Genomic DNA, 21,663 nt, shown 5'->3' on the forward strand with positions numbered 1-21,663 from the left:
TTTATTGGCATATAGTTGCTTGTAGTAATGTTTCATGATCTTTTTATTTCTGCAGTGTAGGTTGTTACTACTCCTTTTTCATTTCTAATTCTATTGATTTGAGTCTTCTCCCTTTTTTTCTTGATGAGTCTGGCTAATGGTTTATCAATTTTGTTTATCTTCTCAAAGAACCAGCTTTTAGTTTTATTGATCTTTGCTATCGTTTCCTTCATTTCTTTTTCATTTATTTCTGATCTGATCTTTATGATTTCTTTCCTTCTGCTAACTTTGGGGTATTTTGGTTCTTCTTTGTCTAATTGCTTTAGGTGTAAGTTTAGGTTGTTTATTTGAGATTTTTCTTGTTTCTTGAGGTTGTATTGTATTGCTATAATCTTCCCTCTTAGAACTGCCTTTGCTGCACCCCATAGGTTTTGGGTTGTTGTGTTTTCACTGTCATTTCTTTCTAGGTATTTTTTGATTTCCTCTTTGATTTCTTTAGTGATCACTTCGTTATTAAGTAGTGTATTGTTTAGCCTCCAATGTGTTTGTATTTTTTACAGATCTTTTCCTGTAATTGATATCTAGTCTCATAGTGCTGTGGTCAGAAAAGATACTTGATACAATTTCAATTTTCTTAAATTTACCAAGGCTTGATTTGTGAACCAGGATATGATCTATCCTGGAGAATGTTCCATGAGCACTTGAGAACAATTTGTATTCTGTTATTTTTGGATGGAATATCCTATAAATAGCAATTAAGTCCATCTTGTTTAATGTATCATTTAAAGCTTGTGTTTCCTTATTTATTTTCATTTTGGATGATCTGTCCATTGGTGAAAGTGGGGTGTTAAAGTCCCCTACTCTGATTGTGTTACTGTGATTTCCCCTCTTATAGCTGTAGGCATTTGCCTTATGTATTGAGGTGCTCGTATGTTGGGTGCATAGATGTTTACAATTGTTATATCTTCTTCTTGGATCGATCCCTTGATCATTATGTAGTGTCATTCTTTGTCTCTTCTAATAGTCTTTATTTTAAAGTCATTTTGTCTGATATGAGAATTGCTACTCCAGCTTTCTTTTGGTTTCCATTTGCATGGAATATCTTTTTCCATCCCCTTACTTTCAGTCTGTATGTGTCTGTAGGTCTGAAGTGGGTCTCTTGTAGACAGCATATATATGGGTCATGTTTTTGTATCCATTCAGCCAATCTGTGTCTTTTGGTGGGAGCATTTAATCCATTTACATTTAAGGTAATTATCGATATGTATGTTCCTATTCCCATTTTCTTAATTGTTTTGGGTTTGTTATTGTAGGTCTTTTCCTTCTCTTGTGTTTCTTGCCTAGAGAAGTTCCTTTAGCATTTGTTGTAAAGCAGGTTTGGTGGTGCTGAATTTCCTCAGCTTTTTTTTTTTTTTGCAGTACGTGGGCCACTCACTGCCATGGCCTCTCCCGCTGCGGAGCACAGGCTCCGGACACGCAGGCCCAGCGGCCGTGGCCCACGGGCCCAGCCGCTCCACGGCGTGTGGGATCTCCCCAGACCAGGGCACGAACCCCCGTCCCCTGCATCGGCAGGCAGACTCCCAACCACTGCACCACCAGGGAAGCCCCTGTCTCAGCTTTTGCTTGTCTGTAAAGGTTTTAATTTCTCCGTCAAATCTGAATGAGATCCTTGCTGGGTATAGTAATCTTGGTTGTAGGTTTTTCTCCTTCATCACTTTGAATATGTCCTGCCTCTCCCTTCTGGCTTGCAGAGTTTCTGCTGAAAGATCAGCTGTTAACCTTATGGGGATTCCCTTGTGTGTTCTTTGTTGTTTTTCCCTTGCTGCTTTTAATATGTTTTCTTTGTATTTAATTTTTGACAGTTTGATTAATATGTGTCTTGGCATGTTTCTCCTTGGATTTATCATGTTTGGGACTTGCTGTGCTTCCTGGACTTGATTAACTATTTTCTTTCCCATATTAGGGAAGTTTTCAACTATAGTCTCTTCAAATATTTTCTCAGTCCCTTTCTTTTTCTCTTCTTCTTTGGGACCCCTATAATTCAAATGTTTGTGCATTGAATGTTGTCCCAGAGGTCTCTGAGACTGTCCTCAGTTCTTTTCATTCTTTTTTCTTTATTCTGCTCTGTAGTAGTTATTTCCACTATTTTATCTTCCAGGTCACTTATCTGTTCTTCTGCCTCAGTTATTCTGCTATTGATCCTTTGTAGAGAACTTTTAATTTCATTTATTGTGTTGTTCATCGTTGCTTGTTTCCTCTTTAGTTCTTCTAGGTCCTTGTTAAATGTTTCTTGCATTTTCTCTATTCTATTTCCAAGATTTTGGATCATCTTTACTTTCATTATTCTGAATTCTTTCTCAGGTAGACTGGCTATTTCCTCTTCATTTGTTAGGTCTGGTGGGTTTTTACCTTGCTCCTTCATCTGCTGTGTATTTTTCTGTCTTCTCATTTTGCTTATCTTACTGTGTTTGGGGTCTCCTTTTCACAGGCTGCAGGTTCGTAGTTCCCGTTGTTTTTAGCGTCTGTTCCTAGTGGCTAAGGTTGGTTCAGTGGGTTGTGTAGGCTTCCTGGTGGAGGGGACTAGTGCCTGTGTTCTGGTGAATGAGGCTGGATCTTGTCTTTCTGCTGGGATTACATCTGTATTTTCCTAATGAAAATAAATGACGCTTAGAAAACTAAGAACGTTACCCAAGGCTACACAGTTGGTAAACAATGTATACAAAGTATTCATTTCCCAGTCTGTCCCCTTTGTTAGATTGAAATTAAAAGCAAGAGTTATAGCTTTCTAATGCTTGAGTCTTCCATACAGTGCCTGACTTTTAGTAGGTACTTGATAAATGTGTATTTGATACCTGTGAAGTCTTTCTTGGCCAACCAGACTTCTGGTTCTGATTCCTTCTTATGTGAAACAAACTCAAGTAGAAGAACTGTAGTGAGAATGAAACAGAAGGGGAAGAAGGTGAGGCAGGTCCTAGAGGCAGTGGAGAAAGGTAAAGGGTATAGCCATAGTAGTGTTTCAGGAGGGAGAGCTTCATTTTCGGCCACAGGTTGACTCCCTAATAAAGAAAGATAGGTTAATTTGGCTGAGACCTCGATCACATTAACTTAAACTGACACTCCAGAGTTAAGTATCAAAAAATTTAGTCAGATACGTGTTAAATTGATTTGGGCTTTCTTTCCTGCCCCTTCATCTTTATATATTGCTAAATCTTTAAGCAAGTTTAACCATAAACCAAATGCTACCTATCACCCTCGAGACCATTAAGAAATTAGCCCTCACAGCAATCAGAGAAGAAAAAGAAATAAAAAGAATCCAAATTGGAAAAGAAGTAAAACTGTCACTGTTTGCAGATGACATGATACTATACATAGAGAATCCTAAAGATGCTACCAGAAAACTACTAGAGCTAATCAATGAATTTGGTAAAGTAGCAGGATACAAAATTAATGCACAGAAATCTCTGGCATTCCTATACACTAATGATGAAAACTCTGAAAGAGAAGTTAAGGAAACACTCCCATTTACCATTGCAACAAAAAGAAAAAAATATCTAGGAATAAATCTACCTAAGGAGACAAAAGACCTGTATGCAGAAAACTATAGGACACTGATGAAAGAAATTAAAGATGATACAAATAGATGGAGAGATATACCATGTTCTTGGATTGGAAGAATCAACATTGTGAAAATGACTCTACTACCCAAAGCAATCTACACATTCAATGCAATCCCTATCAAACTACTACTGGCATTTTTCACAGAACTAGAACCAAAAACTGCATGATCTGTATGGAAACACAAAAGACGCCAAATAGCCAAAGCAATCTTGAGAACTAAAAACGGAGCTGGAGGAATCAGGCTCCCTGACTTCAGACTATACTACAAAGCTACAGTAATCAAGACAGTATGGTATTGGCACAAAAACAGAAATATAGATCAATGGAACAGGATAGAAAGCCCAGAGATAAACCCACTCACATGTGGTCACCTTATCTTTGATAAAGGAGGCAAGAATGTACAATGGAGAAAGGACAGCCTCTTCAGTAAATGGTGCTGGGAAAACTGTATAGCTACATTTAAAAGAATGAAATTACAACACTCCCTAACACCATACACAAAAATAAGCTCAAAATGGATTAAAGACCTAAATGTAAGGCCCGAAACTATCAAACTCTTAGAGGAAAACATAGGCAGAACACTCTATGACATAAATCACAGCAAGATCCTTTTTGACCCACCTCCTAGAGAAATGGAAATAAAAACAAAAATAAACAAATGGGACCTAATGAAACTTCAAAGCTTTTGTACAGCAAAGGAAACCATAAGCAAGACGAAAAGACAGCCCTCAGAATGGGAGAAAATGTTTGCAAATGAAGCAACTGACAAAGGATTAATCTCCAAAATATACAAGCAGCTCATGCAGCTCAATATCAAAAAAAGAAACAACCCAGTCCAAAAATGGGCAGAACACCTAAATAGACATTTCTACAAAGAAGATATACAGATTGCCAACAAACACAAGAAAGGATGCTCAACATCACTAATCATTAGAGAAATGCAAATCAAAACTACAATGAGGTAGCCCCTCACACTGGTCAGAATGGCCATCATCAAAAAATCTACAAACAATAAATGCTGGAGAGGGTTGTAGTGAAAAGGGAACCCTTGTGCACTGTTGGTGGGAATGCAAATTGATACAGCCACTATGGAGAACAGTATGGAAGTTCCTTAAAAAAACTAAAAATAGGGCTTCCCTGGTGGCATAGTGGTTGAGAGTCCGCCTGCGGATGCAGGAGACGCGGGTTCATGCCCCGGTCCGGGAAGATCCCACATGCCGCGGAGCAGCTGGGCCCGTGAGCCATGGCCGCTGAGCCTGCGCATCCGGAGCCTGTGCTCCGCAACAGGAGAGGCCACAACAGTGAGAGGCCCACGTACCGCAAAAAATAATAATAATAATAAAAATTAAAAATAAAAATTGGCCCTGTTGAGGGGTGGTTTTTATGCTCCTTGTCTTGAGTTTTGAAGGAACTGGGAGCAGCTCTTTCCCCTCTCTCTCATTCTCCTTCCCTCACTGGGTTTTGAGGAGGCTTGCACTGTCCTTTGTGGCTGCTCTTCCTGACTCTGCTGGTTTCCCCCTAAACCACATAGACTATGTCTGCTGAGTCTTGTGTAACGAAGCAGCACATACGTGGCAGTGCTTGACTCAAGAAAGGCTGTAACAGGCCCTGGGAACTGGCTCCCTGTGGCATTTCACAGCGTTGATCCTGAGTGTCTGCTTTGTCCGTTACGCATCAGAGGGTCTTTGCAGAACTATAGAGTTTTAAGACTTGTGCTACTTTGCTGTGGTACATTATTTGTGCATTTAACTGTACTTAACATATTGGTCCTAAACTTTATTTTTTTACTCTGTATCCTTAATTTTGTTAATTGTGCAGCTGTTCTCTGTTTTCTTTTTTAGTTGCTAACTTTTATTGTCTGGTAATGCTCATCTTAACATTATGTGAAGGCTCTGGTCCTTGGGTCCCCTCTTAAATTTACAAAAGTAGATGAAATTGAATTTCTAGCAAATTGATGAACAATAATGAGCCAGGTTTTTCTGGGGTCTCTGGATTCGCAAACCAAAATAATACAGTGACTAGAATTTGAAGTTGGACTCATTTTTAAAGCCTAAGAGAGAGGAGTACATGGCAAACGCAGGTGACCCACAGCTCAGCTTGGCCCCCAACCTGGCACTTTTTTTTTTTTAAGCATGACAAAATGTTTATTATAAGTTCAAGCATGAATTGACACCAGAGAGTCCATACGAAAGGGAATCAATGTAACATGTAGGACAGAGGACTTGTTCAGACTTCACAACTCACTAGACGTAAGAATATATACATCTTTGATGAAGCCACAAGAATGTAATGTGTGTATAAAGGCTTTTATCCGTAGTGGCACTTCTTATTGTTTTAAATAGATTCTTTATAGAGCATGAAGAGTAGATCACATGTGAACAAAGGTGAATGGATTTTTCCCTTTCCTTTACATTATTTTTCCTACCAGTATGTCCTATAATTTTATTTTTTTTCTACTGAAATAACTTCCAGTTATCCTGGTTCATGTTTTACTTTTTTTGTGTGGATAGAAAGGAATCTCGTGTACCCAGTGTACTCTATTTGCCTGCCTGATGGTTTGCCTCTTCCTGACCTCACATAAACTAGCAGGGGGAAGGAGCCCAGCATTGGAGACTGTTGCTCTGGCTACGTGGATGATTTCCAGGTGGGCGTCAGAAGAGCTGCCTCTTCTTGTGTTGGGCTTGCTGGCGTCTGTGCTGAGTGGGTGATAGCCAGGTGCTGGCCATGTTGAGGAACCAACTCTGTTCTCTCATCTTCTTAGGACATGTAAGCTGCTTCTGACTGATCAACAACAACAACAAAAAGGTTAATTCTGGATTTAAAATTTAGTGTAAGCAGCTCATTTTTTTAAAGAGGAAGAAGGGAAAAACGAATGAATTTTAGGGCTAAAAATAACCATTCCAGAGAAGTATTTATGAAGTATTGATTGATTGATTGCACAGTGGAAAAAAGATTAATCTCTCCACCTCTAATGATAACCCTCATCAAAATCAGCTTTCTACGAGAGTTTGCTGTATCTGTGTCTGGTTCCCTGAGAATGTGAGTTACTTTGGGCAAATTCTGTTTCATTCTTCCTTTTCTGTGTCTCCTAATTCCTGATGTAACACCTCATCACACTCAGGAGGCTTTCCTAAAAGTACTCTTCTAATTGAATAGAGACAGAATAAAGAAATATGTCTGAAGAACTTCTGCAGAGATCCAGTTGAATTTCATTTATACCCGTTCAGAAGGAGTATTTGAAATACGGAACTCAGGATTCAGTTGACTAATGAGTTCAGCAATAAGAGGAAAGAAAGAAGAAAACAGATTCAAATGAAGTAGCCATTGATCTGAACAGAAACCTTTTGAATCTTAGAATTGCAGTGCTGAATGTTAGAAATCATTTCAGTGATGAAATTCAAATGTGGTTATGTGTTCCTGATAATTACTTTATAAATTGAAAATATTTCTATGTTAAAATTCATTATAAGGAGACATACTTGCTATGACAAACGCACATGTATTTGTGTAAATTTAAAGGCCCTGTACTTTGTCAGAGAAATAGCCACAAGTTCCCGGTTCAGCTTTGTGTGCCATTGGACATGCTACTAACACCTTTTTACCACAGTTTATCAAATGGGAATAACATATATCTTACAGGGTTTTGTGATACTCAAATAAGATAATGTATCTAAAACACATTTTCTATAGGATGGTCAGATGTTGTTAGTCTTCCCATCTTTCCATCTAGAAAATACAGAAATGTTCTAAGTTGTATAAATTTTTCTTCTTGTGTAATTTTGTCAAAACAGATAGAAATTAAAATTTTATATTTTAGGACATCCTTTTAATGCATTTTAATATTAAAATACATCAGTTTCAAAAATATTTATACAAATTCTTAAATTACATTAGAGAATTTAATAAACTTTACATCTTGTTTTTGGATATTAAATGTTTGAATTCAATCTAGAATTATTATATTGTTGTAAGGGTTTTTTTTCACATTTGATATATCTATTAAGGATGATTGCTTTCCCTTGTGAAATTCCCTTGGATTTATTTATGTGTTTGTTTTTTTATTATTTAGAGAAGTATAATATAGAAACGCATTAAAATTAGAAATAGACTTAGCGTATGATCCAGCAATCCCACTTCTGAGTATATCTCAAAAGGAAATGAGATCAGTACATCAGAGAGCTATCTGCACCTCCATAGTCATTGCATTATTCACAGTAGACAAGGTGTGAAAACAACCTAAATGCCTGTTAACAGGTGAATGGATAAAGAAAATGGGGCATATATATAATGGAATGTTATTCAACTTTTAAAAAGAGGGAAATCCTGCCGTTTGCACAACATAAATGAACCTAGAGGACATTATGCCAAGTGAGATAAGCCAGAAAGACAAATACTACATGATCTCATTTATATATGGAATCTAAAATAGTTAAACTCATAGAAGCAGAAAGTAGAATGGTGGTTGCCAGGAGTGGGGGAAATGGGGAGATGGGTACAAAGTTTCAGTTATGCAAGGTGAGTAAGTTCTGGAGATCTGATGTACAGCATGACTATAGTTATCAAAGCTGTATTGTATACTTGAAATTTACTAAGTGTGTAGATCTTAAATGTTTTCACCACACATATACACACACACAAATGGTAACTAGTGAAGTGATGGGTCTTCTGATTCACTTGATTGTAGTGATCATTTCACAGTGTATGCCTATACCAAACATCAAGTTATATATCTTAAATATATACAAGCTTTATTTGTCAACCATACCTTAATGAAGCTGTGGGGAGAAAAAAGGAATACATTGTTTCTGAATAGTTTTAATTTTGCCCTAAGCAAGTATTACTTTATAGTTAAATGTTATCATAAACACTTACATTTAAATGTATTTATATCATTAAACTTCTTGAATATCTTCTAAAGTATATTATTTAAAATTGTAACCACTTAATTCCTCAAAAACCTGAAAAAAATTTTTGTTTTAATATGTATGGGACGGACTTTAGTTTCTGTATTGTGTTAGTTAATGAACACCAGTAGAGGGAGCTCCACCTCATCTTTCTTGATAAATTTAGCTCTCAACTGAAAATGTATGTTTGTGGAAAAGGGCACGCGGTGAAATAAACTTAAATAATACGTGGTTATAAACATTTTCAAAGGTACTAAAGAATGACAACTGTAATTCTTCTTACCTTTTAGGGGGAAAACAATCTCAGTTTGATTTCCATGCTTTTAAGTTAACTACCCTCAAATAACTAAACAGAAAACTTCTATGTAGCATAACCACTTGTAAGGAATCCATCAGGCAGCCCAAGCCTTTTAAAATCAAGAATCTATGTCTGGTCAGTTGAGGAAGAGGAGGAAGAACAGTGGTGGTAATGTTATTGTTTGAAATAAGGTTAAATAAAATAAAATTTTATCAATTGGTAGATAGTCACAATAGCAATGTCATAATAAGGCGAACTGCTGAGTCACTGTGTAGAACAAGGAGAGAGAAAATTTTCATTTTACTTAGAGCTCTTATGCATTCAGAAGGTTTTTAAACCAAAATCTAGAAAGGCTGTAGAACCTTTGTTCCTATCTAGAGGGCTGGGCCTAATTATTACCTGTTGGTTTCTTTATAGACCCGAGAAGAAAATATCATGTGAGATTGCTGGCTTACAACAACATAGAAGATGGCTACCAGGCAGATCAAACAGTCAGTACTCCAGGATGCGTGTGTAAGTAAGAGTTACAGTAGCTTGTTTCACAGTGTTCGACTCATACTCTTTTTTCCTCTACTTCCTTCTTTAAATTTAAGTCTCATCACTACTTGGATACCTTGGTGGTTTTATTACTTTCATATCCTCCAGGATACCTAACGTAGTATCTTGAACAAGTACGTACTCAGTAAATATTTAAGTGAGATGTATTTAATTATAAGAACCTATTTTAGTTTTGCAAGGAAGAGACCATTAGAAATTTAACTGTGGGGACTCCCCTGGTGGTGCAGTGGTTAAGAATCTGCCTGCCAATGCAGGGGACAGAGGTTTGAGCCCTGGTATGGGAAGATCCCACGTGCCATGGAGCATCCAAGCCCATGCACCACAACTACTGAGCCTGTGCTCTAGAGCTCACGAGCCACAGCTACTCAGCCTGCGTGCCACAACTACTGAAGCCCACGCACCTAGAGCCCATGCTCTTCAACAAGAAAAGCCACCACAATGAGAAGCCCGTGCACCGCAACAAAGAGTAGCCCCCGCTTGCCGCAACTAGAGAAAGCCCACATGCAGCAGTGAAGACCCAACGCAGCAAAAATAAATTAATTAATTAAATAAAATTTTTTTAAAAAAGAAATTTAACTGGGAAAATAACCCTGAATACCTACAGATACTAAGTTTTCTTTTATCTCCTTTAACCTTGAGGCTAATAATTTCATTCCAGTTGCTATTCAGTTTTATTGCTGCTGAGAGCTGTTTGCTTTTATTGCTACTAAAGAGGATGTCGTCTAGTTTTAAGTCTACTGCTGGCTTTCTGAATGTCTTCGGCTGGTAGCTTGACTTCTCTGTGCTTCTGTCTTACATTCTAAGTATTGATAATATTTGATTCCTTATCTAACTTAAGGAAGAGTCACTCAGGTTTGAATGATACATCTCTAGACCACTATGAACCTCTGGTGGAAGAAAGACCTAAAGGGTGGGGTGTTATGATTTTACCGTTTTACCACTTTCTACATTAAATGTTGCGCCATGTGGTAAATTAACATTGTCTTTTTCAATAGCTGTTCGTGATCGCATGGTTCCTCCTCCACCACCACCCCACCATCTCTATGCGAAGGCTAACACCTCATCTTCCATCTTCCTGCACTGGAGGAGGCCTGCGTTCACCACTGCACAAATAATTAACTACACCATCCGCTGTAACCCTGTTGGCCTGCAGAATGCTTCTTTGGTTTTATACCTTCAAACGTATGTAGCTTCTATTAATGGTTGTTTTCTTTGCTCTCCTCCCCACTCACACTTCCTTCTTTACTATCTTGGGCCAACTTGGGCTTCAGCTGTAAGCATTTGTCTCAGAACTTATCTTACTTATGTCAGGGCAGGGGATTTTGCGTCTTTACCATAATCAGTTCTGAAAACCGCATTTATTTTGAAATTTAATTTTCATAAATGATTTTTTTGTTGTTGTTTCCCCAGCCTCGTGCAACAAGATTAGACAAGAAACTATCAATATGATGACTTTCAAGTAGCTAAACTTAGCATATTTAAAGAAGGAAACAAGTCAATTTTCATGCTGGCATCAAAAAATAAAGCTAGTTATTCTGTTTGCTAGGTTATAGTTAGAAAGATGCCCATCATTATACTTTAAAAGAGTGATTTGACTTAACAGTATTTCAGAAGAAATCCCTTTGATTTGGGACATTTCTATACGTTAATTTCCTAGTTTCCTCTCAGAGAGGCAGTTTTTAGGCTTATTTCTATAATATCCAATGTAGCATTTTAATAATCAAATTAGATTGCTTTTTAATCTAAAAAATTTTTTTAAAGGAAATGAGGGAGGTAATAAATAACAGTAACCTGTATTGATTGGAAATACTGGCAATCTTTTAGAAACAATGTGCTACCAGCATTAACTACTTTATTACTCATTATAGATCAGAAACTCACATGTTGGTTCAAGGTCTAGAACCAAACACCAAATATGAATTTGCTGTTCGACTGCATGTGGATCAACTTTCCAGTCCCTGGAGCCCCGTTGTCTACCACTCTACACTTCCAAAAGGTAAAGAAAGCAGCTCCCCTGTGGGTTTTATCTGGGTTTTATCTATGTATTATACACACACACACACACACACACACACACACACACACACACACACACACACACACACACACACACACAGACATCACTTTGAAGAAGATACTACCCTGATCGCCACCTACCAGTCTACGTGTATGTATTTATTTTGTTTCTTAACTTTTGAAGTTTCTTTTCCTTTATTACAGTAAAAATATTTTTCCTCTCAATGTATTGCATAAGCAAGTGGGCTTAAATTTAGGGTCTCTTTAGGGGGTGCTACATTTTCTAAGAACAGGTGTGCTGTGCAAGGCTGCACCCAAGTAATTTAAAATGGAAGAAAGTGGGTAACATATTTAATGACGTTAGGAGCCCACATTAGAATCTAACGTGAGCAGTAGCTTGATTCTGTGCATAGTGCAGTATAGATGATACCGGATTGAGCACCAATTTTGTAGCTTACCAATGGCAGTTGCTAAAATATTCCATGTCTCTGAACCTGCATTTCCTTTCTTTAAAAACTAATTTTTATTGGAGTATAGTTGCTTTACAGTGTTGTTAGTTTCTGCTGTACAGCAAAGTGAATCAGCTGTATGTATACGTATATCCCCTCTTTCTTGGATTTCCTTCCCATTTAGGTCACCACAGAGCATTGAGTAGAGTTCCCTGTGCTATACAGTAGGTTCTCATTAGTTATCTACTCTATACATAGTATCAATAGTGTATGTATGTTGGTCCCCATCTCCTAATTCATCCAACTCCCCCCCACTCCTGGTATCCATACATTTGTTCTCTACATCTGTGTCTCTATTTCTGCTTTGCAAGTAAGTTCATCTGTATCATTTTTTTAGATTCAATATATAAGCGATATTTGTTTTTCTCTTTCTGACTTACTTCACTCTGTATGACAGTCTCTAGGTCCATCCACATCTTTGCAAATGGCACAATTTCATTCCTTTAAATAGCTGAGTAATATTCCATTGTGTATATATACCACATCTTCTTTATCCATTCCTCTGTTGATGGACATTTAGGTTGCTTCCATGTCCTGGCTATTGTAAACAATGCTGCAGTGAACATTGTGGTGCATGTATCTGTTTTAGTTATGGTTTTCTCCAGGTATATGCCCAGGAGTGGGATTGCTGGGTCATATGGTAGTTCTATTTTTAGTTTTTTAAGGAACCTCCATACTGTTCTCCATAGTGGCTATGTCAATTTACATTCCCACCAACAGTGTAAGAGGGTTCCCTTTTCTCCACACCCTCTCCAGCATTTATTGTTTGTAGATTTTTTGAATATGGCCATTCTGACCAGTTTGAGGTGATAACCTCATTGTAGTTTTGATTTGCACTTCTCTAATAATTAACAATGTTGAGCATTTTTTCATGTGCCTCTTGGCCATCCATATGTCTTCTTTGGAGGAATGTGTATTTAGTTCTTCTGCCCATTTTTTGATTGGGTTGTGTTTTTTTTTGTTTTTGTTTTTTTGATATTGAGCTGCATGAGCTGTTTGTATACTTTGGATATTAATCCCTTGTCAGTTACCTTGTTTGCAAATATCTTCTCCCATTCTGAGGGTTGTCTTTTCGTCTCGTTTATGGTTTCCTGTGCTGTTCAAAAGCTTTTAAGTTTAATTAGGTCCCATTTGTTTATTTTTGCTTTCATTTTCATTACTCTAGGAGATGGGTCAAAAAAGATCTTGCTGCAATTTATGTCAAAGAGTGTTCTGCCTATGTTATCCTCTAAGAGTTTGATAGTGTATGGCCTTACATTTAGGTCTTTAATCCATTTTGAGTTTATTTTTGTGTTTAGGTGTTAGGGAGTGTTCTAATTTCATTCTTTTATATGTAGCTGTCCAGTTTTCCCAGCTCCACTTCTTAAAGAGACTGTTCTCCATTGTATATTCTTGCCTCCTTTGTCATAAATTAGGTGAACATAGGTGTGTGGGTTTATCTCTGGGCTTTCTATCTTGTTCCATTGATTTATATTTCCATTTTTATGCCAGTACCATGCTGTCTTAATTACTGTAGCTTTGTAGTATAGTCTGAAGTCAGGGAACCTGATTCCTCCAGCTCCATTTTTCTTTCTCAAGATCAGTTTGGCTATTTGGGGTCTTTTGTGTTTCCATTACAAATTGTAAAATTTTTTGTTGTAATTCTGTGAAATATGCCATTGGTAATTTGATAGGGATTGCATTGAATCTGTGGATTGCTTTGGGTAGTATAGTCATTTTCACAGTATTAATTCTTCCAATCCAAGAACACGGTATATCTCTCCATGCATTTCCTTCTCTCTAGAATGATGGTGAAGGTGTAGATTGCAGCTCTATTTTAATGATGCTGAGAGAAAACAAAGGATACTTATTTAAGTGAGCATTGGGCTGTTTTGCTATGGTTTTGGCAATATTCCATATGTGAGGTAGTGCCCAAAACCAGCTCTTCACACCTTTAGCTCATATTGAACATGGGCTCCACTAAAATCCCAGGACTTCACTACCTTTCGTAAATATAAGGTATTAGTCTAAGGTAGATATAAGGTAAAGGTAGATAAGATATAAGGTAAAGGTAGATAAGATATAAGGTAAGGTAGGTATAAGGTAAAGTCTGTTCTATAAACTCACTGATTCACAACGGTTTGGTGAGTAACTGAATGTTTCAGTCTCAGGAGTATTTTTTGAGTGGCTTCCTAGATCAGATTAAATATACATTCTATGCATTTTAGTAAGAAATGTAGTTTAGCTTCAGTACCTAATAGAGTGAGTAATGCACAGGTGCCCTGGTGGAACTGTAAACCTTTCTAGTTGTCCATGTGGCAAAACAATGTAAAGAGCCCTAAAAATGCTGACAACCTTTGACTTAGTAGTTCCTCATCTAGGAATCTACCACCTCCTTTATATATTTTAAATGTTTTAAACATTATAAAAATGAAATGAGTTTTCAGATAAAGAAGAGAAAAATCGTATTTTGATATTGTCACTAATGAGCTGTAAAAGCTGTGATTTTGAGATGTTTTTATAGTAGTTTCTAGTTTTTTAAACTCTTATCTGTGCCTGTCCAGGTATTTGAGTACTTAATGACCATTTTCTCCTAATAATACAATATTTTCTACATGTGTGCACAGCACCAGCAGGCCCACCAGTTGGAGTGAAAGTGACATTGATAGAGGATGACACTGCCCTGGTTTCTTGGAAACCTCCTGATGGCCCAGAGACGGTTGTGACGCGCTACACTATCTTGTATGCATCCAGGAAGGCCTGGATTGCAGGAGAGTGGCAGGTCCTACACCGAGAAGGTATATATGATCATAATTTACCGAAGGGCATGAAAAGTAAGGTTATTAATGATAAGGAAACAAAGGGAAAGAGGGATCTAGAGTTTGTTTTGAATTTATGTTTATGAAGTAACAAATGATTAAGAATTTTAGTTTTGTTCAAAGGACATTGGGAAGCCATCAACATACTTTAAGCATGAGCCTGATTTCACACTTCAGAAAAATCACTCTGAGTATTGTGAATAGAAGAGGTTTGGTAGAGGAGGAGTAGGGGTAAGAATAATGCAAGGAGACTAGGAAGTAATTGTTGCAGTCCAGGAAAGAGAATGATAAGCCCGGGTTAGGGTGGCAAGGGGTGAGATGTAAAGAAGAGGGTGGTTGAAAGACAGTAAGGAGGTAAAATTAACAGAACTTGGTCACTAAGGGAGGGAGAGAGAAGGTAAGGAAGTGAGAATTGTTATAGATAATTACTGGATTTCCAGCGGTTGTGTATCTTGCACTGGAGTAGCAAACACTGGAGAAAGACCTGGTTTAATGGAGAAGACCTTTGTACAGCTACTAAAACGGTCCACATTCAAATAAATTGACCCATATGAATACTAGGGTCCACTTAAGTACAGGGAAAAGCTGCTTAGGGCTTAGGAACACTGAATTTAAATTGTTTAATACCAATTCTATTTTGGCTGAGAAAAACTGTATTCTAGAATTTAACATTCTTACTTCATGCTGTTATAATATGCCCTTTTTAAATTCTGGAATCTTTCATTTGGACAGGTCTCATATGCCAGTGTTTGGATGGACCATCACATAAACAGTATAATTTCATGATTTTGATACTTCTTTTAACTTCTTATTGAATTATAGTTGATTTTGATAGTTTTTAAATTCAGACATACATGCTAAGAACTGTTTTCCAGGCAATTAAAAGCTTAAGAAGGATTTTGAGAAGGAAATTTGTTTTCCAGCTACATATTCTAAACACTTTACAGTGCCAGGCACTTCCACATACATTTTACCTTTTAAGGGGAATATTCACCCAATTAAGAGAATACACTTTAAGGTCACTTATGTGGATGTAATCAATATAACACTTTTGTAGTTGTAAAATAAACAAATGGTAACAGAATTTGGAGTTTTGATAGTTGCATATTCATATTTTTCATTAAGCGGGTGCCCCACTAAGTAATGATTTCCTAGTCGCTGAACAGCCTGGAAAGTAATAATAAGTACCTCCCAGCAATACAATTTTGTGTTTTATCCATTATATACTGCTCCCTAACAAACCACTCTAAAACTCAGCCATTTTATTTTCTCACACTCTCTGAGTCAGCAGTTTGGAGTGGGATCAGCTGGGCAGTTCTTCTTTTGGTGTCTCCTGAGGTCACTCATGAGGCTCTGATCATCTCAGGGTTTCAACAGGGTGTGGGTGGCATAAAAACAGTGGGAGAATTCCAAAATCCGGGAGAGAGGAAAGAAGCCCCACATACAAAGCTTTGCAGACCTCTGCCTGATTCACATTTGCTAACATCCCACTGGCAAAACGAATCATGTAGGCAAGCCCAGACTTAGTGTGGGAAGAGACTGCCCACAGGTATGGAGAGATGGAAGCGTAATTTATGCAGGGCTATTCATCTTACAGTCTGCCACAATATTCTTAAAATATATAATTCAGTTTTCATTAATTAATTCCAAAATGATTCATTGACACAACATTTGACCAAGTGACTAACCTGATTTAATGAGTGTTATATAAGTACTTATAAAAGAATTTTGATCTCATGAGCACATACTTCCTTTGGCTCTTCATTTGTACCTGCCTAAAAAGAAACAGTATTTAGTTTTGGTTCTTTTTAATGCATTCATTTGTCAGTTTCAGACAAGGCCCAGAAAACAACATTTTTGCCTCATTGATGGCCCAATAGCAAAATGAATTGTAATTAGTTTTTACTTCTGTATAAGCCTTCCTAACTATATAATAAATCATAGGGGGAAAATTCTATTTTTGCCATTATGCTGCTTGTGTAAATTTAAGAAACATTATCAGTGAAAAGCTTTTGTCTCTTGTTAAATGTAGGGAACCTTTTTCATAGCTAATGCTAGTAATTCATAGAGAACAAAATAAACAATATAAGTAAAAAGCAATTGAGTTTACTTTTTTCAGAGAGAAAAATGTAAAGAGTTTGAGGGGGCTTCCCTGGTGGTGCAGTGGTTAGGAGTCCCCCTGCCAATGCAGGGGACGTGGGTTCGAGCCCTGGTCCGGGAGGATCCCACATGCCACAGAGCATCTAAGCCCGTGCGCCACAACTACTGAGCCTGAGCTCTAGAGCCCACAAGCCACATCTACTGAGCCCCTGTGCTGCAACTACTGAAGCCCACATGCCTAGAGCCCATGCTCTGCAACAAGAGAAACCACCGCAGTGAGAAGCCCGTACACCACAATTAAGAGTAGCCCCCGCTCACTGCAACTAGAGAAAGCCCACACGCAGCAAAGAAGACCCAACACAGCCAAAAAAATAAATAAATAAAATAAATAAATTTTAAAAAAAATAGGAGAAAGAATAAAGTGATGGAGGTAGCGGGGTAAGTTCTTTTGAAAGAAATGACATCTGAGCAGAGACATATGGATATCTGGGGGAAGTGCAAAGGCCCTGAGACAGAAGTGCGCTTGGCATTTTAGAGGAACAACAAGATGGCCAGGGTGGCTAGACAGAGTGAGGGGAAATGGGAAATGAGGTGGGGAGGTTGCCAAGGGAAGATCTGGTAGGCCAGACTTCCTGGACCACGGATTTTTTTCTAAGAGGGATGGAAGACATTGATCTGATTTACATTTTGAAAGGATTACTTTGGCAACCCCCTAACAGCCTACCTGAAAAATTGACTATAAGGAAGTAAGAGCAGAAATTGGGAAACCACTTACTTTTTTAGTTCTTCTTTTTCTTAAAGTATATTTTATTTTATTATTTATTTTTGGCCACGCCATGGGGCATGTGGGATCTTAGTTCCCCGACCAAGGATCGAACCCATGCCCCTCACATTGAGAGCATGGAGTCTTAACCACTGGACCTCCAGGGAAGTCCCTGGGAAACCATTTAATTCGCAGGTGTCTGTGTGAGAGCTAATGGCAGTTTGGACAGGGATAATAACAAGGAAGGTAATAAGAAGCTATGAGAACATAATTTGAAGGAATAGTCTACTCGATTTGCCACAGATTGATGTGGGGTATAAGAAAAAAAAGAAACAAAATTGGTGGGGGAAATCAAAAGTTTGATTTTGAACATGTTACATTTGAGATGCCTCTTGGATGTCCAAGTAGAGAGGTTGAATAAGCGGTGGGAGGGTTAAGTTCATGGGAGAGGTATGGACTAGTGGTATAACTTAGAAGTCATCAGTATGTAGATGAAGTTAAGACTGGAATTGAAAAAACAAAATCACTTAGTATGGACAGAAGAGAGAAAGGTATGAGACTGCATACTGGGACTTTTCTCCAACCGTAAAATCTTACGCTTTGCTTTTTTAAAAATCAATTTATTTATTTAATTTTTGCCTGCGTTGGGTCTTCGTTGCTGCACGTGGGCTTTCTCTAGTTGTGATGAGCGGGGGCTACTCTTAATTGTGGTGTACGGGCTTCTCACTGCGGTGCTTTCTCTTGTTGCAGACAGTGGGCTCTAGGCATGCAGGCTTCAGTAGTTGTGGCACATGGGCTCAGTAGTTGTGGCCCACGGGCTCTAGAGCTCAGGCTCAGTAGTTGTGGCTCACTGGCTTAGTTGCTCCACAGCATGTGGCATCTTCCCGGACCAGGGCTTGAACCCGTGTCCCCTGCATTGATGGGTGGATTCTTAACCACTGCGCCACCAGGGAAGCCCCCAGAGTCTAATATATTCTGAGAGGTTTTTTGTTTGTTTTTCTTTTTAGCATGAAACAGTGTTTTATTTTATAGGTTAAAAGCATTTGTGGGCTTCCCTGGTGGCGCAGTGTTTGGGACTCCGCCTGCCAATGCAGGGGACGCGGGTTCGTGCCCCGGTCTGGGAGGATCCCGCATGCTGTGGAGCGGCTGGGCCCGTGAGCCATGGCCGCTGGGCCTGCGCGTCCGGAGCCTGTGCTCCGCAACGGGAGAGGCCACAGCAGTGAGAAGCCCGCGAACTGGAAAAAAAAAAAAAAAGCATTTGTAAGATTTGATAAATCTTTACTGAGTAGTTTATAAGTCAAGGTGCTCCAGAGAAAGAGAACCAGTAGTATTTGCATGTGTGTGTGTGTATGTATGTACAGATAGGTAGGTAGGTAGATAGAGTGGGAGAGAGAGAGATTGAGATTGAAGGAATTGGGGCTGCTAAATCTGAAATTTGCAGAGCTGGTCAGCAGGCTAGAAATTCTGACAGGAGTTGATGTTGAAGTCTTGAGTCTGGAGGCAGAATTCTTTCCTTTTCGGGGGTACTCAGTGTTTTTTCTTAAGGCTTTAAACTGATTTGATGAGGCCCACCTGTATTATGGAGGGTAATTTGCTTTACTCAGTCTACTGGTTTAAACATTAATTTCATCTTAAAAAAGAAAACTTCACAGCCATATCTAGACTGGTGTTTGAGCTAGCAACTGGACACTATAGCCTGGCCACGTTGATATCTAAAACTGACCAGCATAAGTACCCATTAGGCACTAAGCATTGCTCTGGACAGTGGGGACACAGCAGTGAACTAAAGAGAGGAGGTCCCTGAGCCCCGTGAAGCTTGTGTTCTTGTAGAAGTCTGAATGTCATTTCCAGGGTGAGTTGGCGGTGGGAGGGGCAGGCAGAGGAGGAGCTGGGGAGGTTGGGGTCTGGGAAGCCAGAGAAGAGACACGTGACAGCATGAAGGTATGAGGTGATGATGTTAAGACTGGAGTGACAGCAGTGTGCCTGCAGTGGAAGGCGCTAATTGGAGGCGGAATGAATAGTAATTAGTATTTGGGGATGGACATCAGCTCTTCATTTTGCAGAGAAGAAAACTCAGGTCTGGAGAGGTGATATGACAAGTTAAAGATCTTGTGACATATGGTGACATTCTTTTCTTTTTCTATAAATGTGTTTATTTATTTATGGCTGCGTTGGGTCTTCGCTGCAGTGCGTGGGCTTCTCATTGCGGTGGCTTCTCTTGATGTGAAGCACGGGCTCTAGGCGCGTGGGCTTCAGTAGTTGTGGCACGCAGGCTCAGTAGTTGTGGCTCGCGGGCTCTAGAGCACAGGCTTAGTAGTTGTGGCACACGGGCTTAGTTGCTCCGTGCATGTGGGATCTTCCCGGACCAGGGCTCGAACCTGTGTCCCCTGCATTGGCAGGTGGATTGTTAACCACTGTGCCACCAGGGAAGCCCTGCTTTTATATTTTAAATGAACATTCCTTTGGTAACAAATGGCTCATATTTTAGTATTAGTTCAGTTGGTATTTACTGAGAATTATCTTGTGCAAAGCATTATGCTAGCCACCTTCAGCTGTTCACATGTGAAAAAAAATTTCTGTCCTCCAGAAAGGGAAGAGAGGAGATCAGAGGTGAGGAGGAAGACTTACTTTCATTGAGTATATACACTTGTGTCAGACACTTGTCCATGGTAGTTCATTTAATCCATATAATAATTATATGAGGTGGGAATTATTGCCCCCACGAGGAAAGTAAAGTTCAGTGACATGCCCCAAGTTGCAAATTACTTAATTGGTAACATGCCAGGACTTGATCAACATTGATCCAACGCTGAGCCTGTTAACACTGTCCGGTTTGTGAAACTCCTAGTCTAGCTAAAAGTTCAGATGTGTGTAAAAGGCTGTAGACTGAAACAATCACACCAACTGGAATTTAGACCATTTGCTGAGAGAATATAGGGACAGTCAAATCACTTTAATATTTGGGAACTGGTTTAACTGCTCGTATGGGAACCTGAATGTTATAGTTTCCTTTTTTTGTCTGAAGGAAGACTTCCTGTGGGAGAAAGGGGAGTGTGCATACACACATATACACACACAGCTCATCCATTTGTAATGTTTAAATTAAGCGAAAGAATTTTAATTTCACTAGTGATTGACTTTGCCAAACACTTTCTAAAATTAAATGTAAAGTATTCTATGATAAAATGGAGACTCCATTTATTTATATGTTGGTAAACAAATTGAAATGTTCTTCCATCTAGCTAATGGTAACATGTCACAATATGTTGTTGCTTTTTAATTCACCTGCCTAAGAGCAAGTGGCAGTGGAAAGACACTCTTCCTGGTTCTAAATAGGGGTCAGTGTGTTTATTCAACAGTTGTGTATTCAAGTAGCTCACACTCTTTCTAGGCCAGGTTGAAACCGGAGCACATGAAAGCAAACTGTGTTCAGCTCCTCGCGCTGCCACTGGGTCCAGCTCCCTCCCACAATGTGACCTGCAGAGGTAGCCTCTGAGTCATGGCCTCAGCTCTAAGATCACCCTGCATTTCGCTTGCATAATGAAATATATTGTAGCAAGTGCACTAGTGTAGCCAGCTCTGAGCTGGCGGTGACAGCTACCAGCTGTTGTAAGCTCTCTAAAACTATTTATTGTAAGGGTGCCCTGCATCAGGAAAAAATGAGAAGAAATTACCCCAGGGAAGCTAGGTTTCCCTGTGAATATCCACCCATAAATTCAGTGCAAGAACAACTTCCTAGCTGAATTTCTTTTATACCTGGTTTCTTAACATTAAGACTAATTCCTAGGGTGGGATTCCCTTTGTAAGAAAAATACTTCAGTGCCGTGGCAGGACAAGAGCAGAAAGACACCTCAAGAAATAGCAGTGCCCAAATAGGAATCCTTCTTGGCAGTCATGCCATCAGAGAAGATACCTTTCAATACCAAATATATATAAATTCAAATGATGATTCATTTTGGAGAGAAGTAGATGCTAGCCAGGTTGCTGGTGATAATTTTGATAGTTAATCTGAGGTCTTAGCCTTCAACACCGTGAGGTTCCTACATAACTTTGGCATCTTCTTGCCTGTTTATATTCAGGAAATCTTAGATAATGATTAGGAGGGTGAAAAATATATTCA

General features: G+C 38.8%; 1 protein-coding gene across 1 annotated transcript in view; it reads left to right on the forward strand.

Moving 5' to 3' along the window:
* The window catches only part of PRTG (protogenin), a 127,836-nt gene that overhangs the window by 99,167 nt on the left and 7,006 nt on the right, over nucleotides 1–21,663 (forward strand). The window contains exons 12-15 of the mRNA XM_060002982.1: nucleotides 9,217–9,312; nucleotides 10,353–10,539; nucleotides 11,226–11,353; nucleotides 14,489–14,659. Coding sequence (XP_059858965.1) covers nucleotides 9,217–9,312; nucleotides 10,353–10,539; nucleotides 11,226–11,353; nucleotides 14,489–14,659 — 582 coding nt within the window. The remainder of the gene's footprint in view (nucleotides 1–9,216; nucleotides 9,313–10,352; nucleotides 10,540–11,225; nucleotides 11,354–14,488; nucleotides 14,660–21,663) is intronic.

Source organism: Delphinus delphis, chromosome 2 (assembly GCF_949987515.2).
Source record: "Delphinus delphis chromosome 2, mDelDel1.2, whole genome shotgun sequence".
NCBI classification, from domain to species: domain Eukaryota; kingdom Metazoa; phylum Chordata; class Mammalia; order Artiodactyla; family Delphinidae; genus Delphinus; species Delphinus delphis.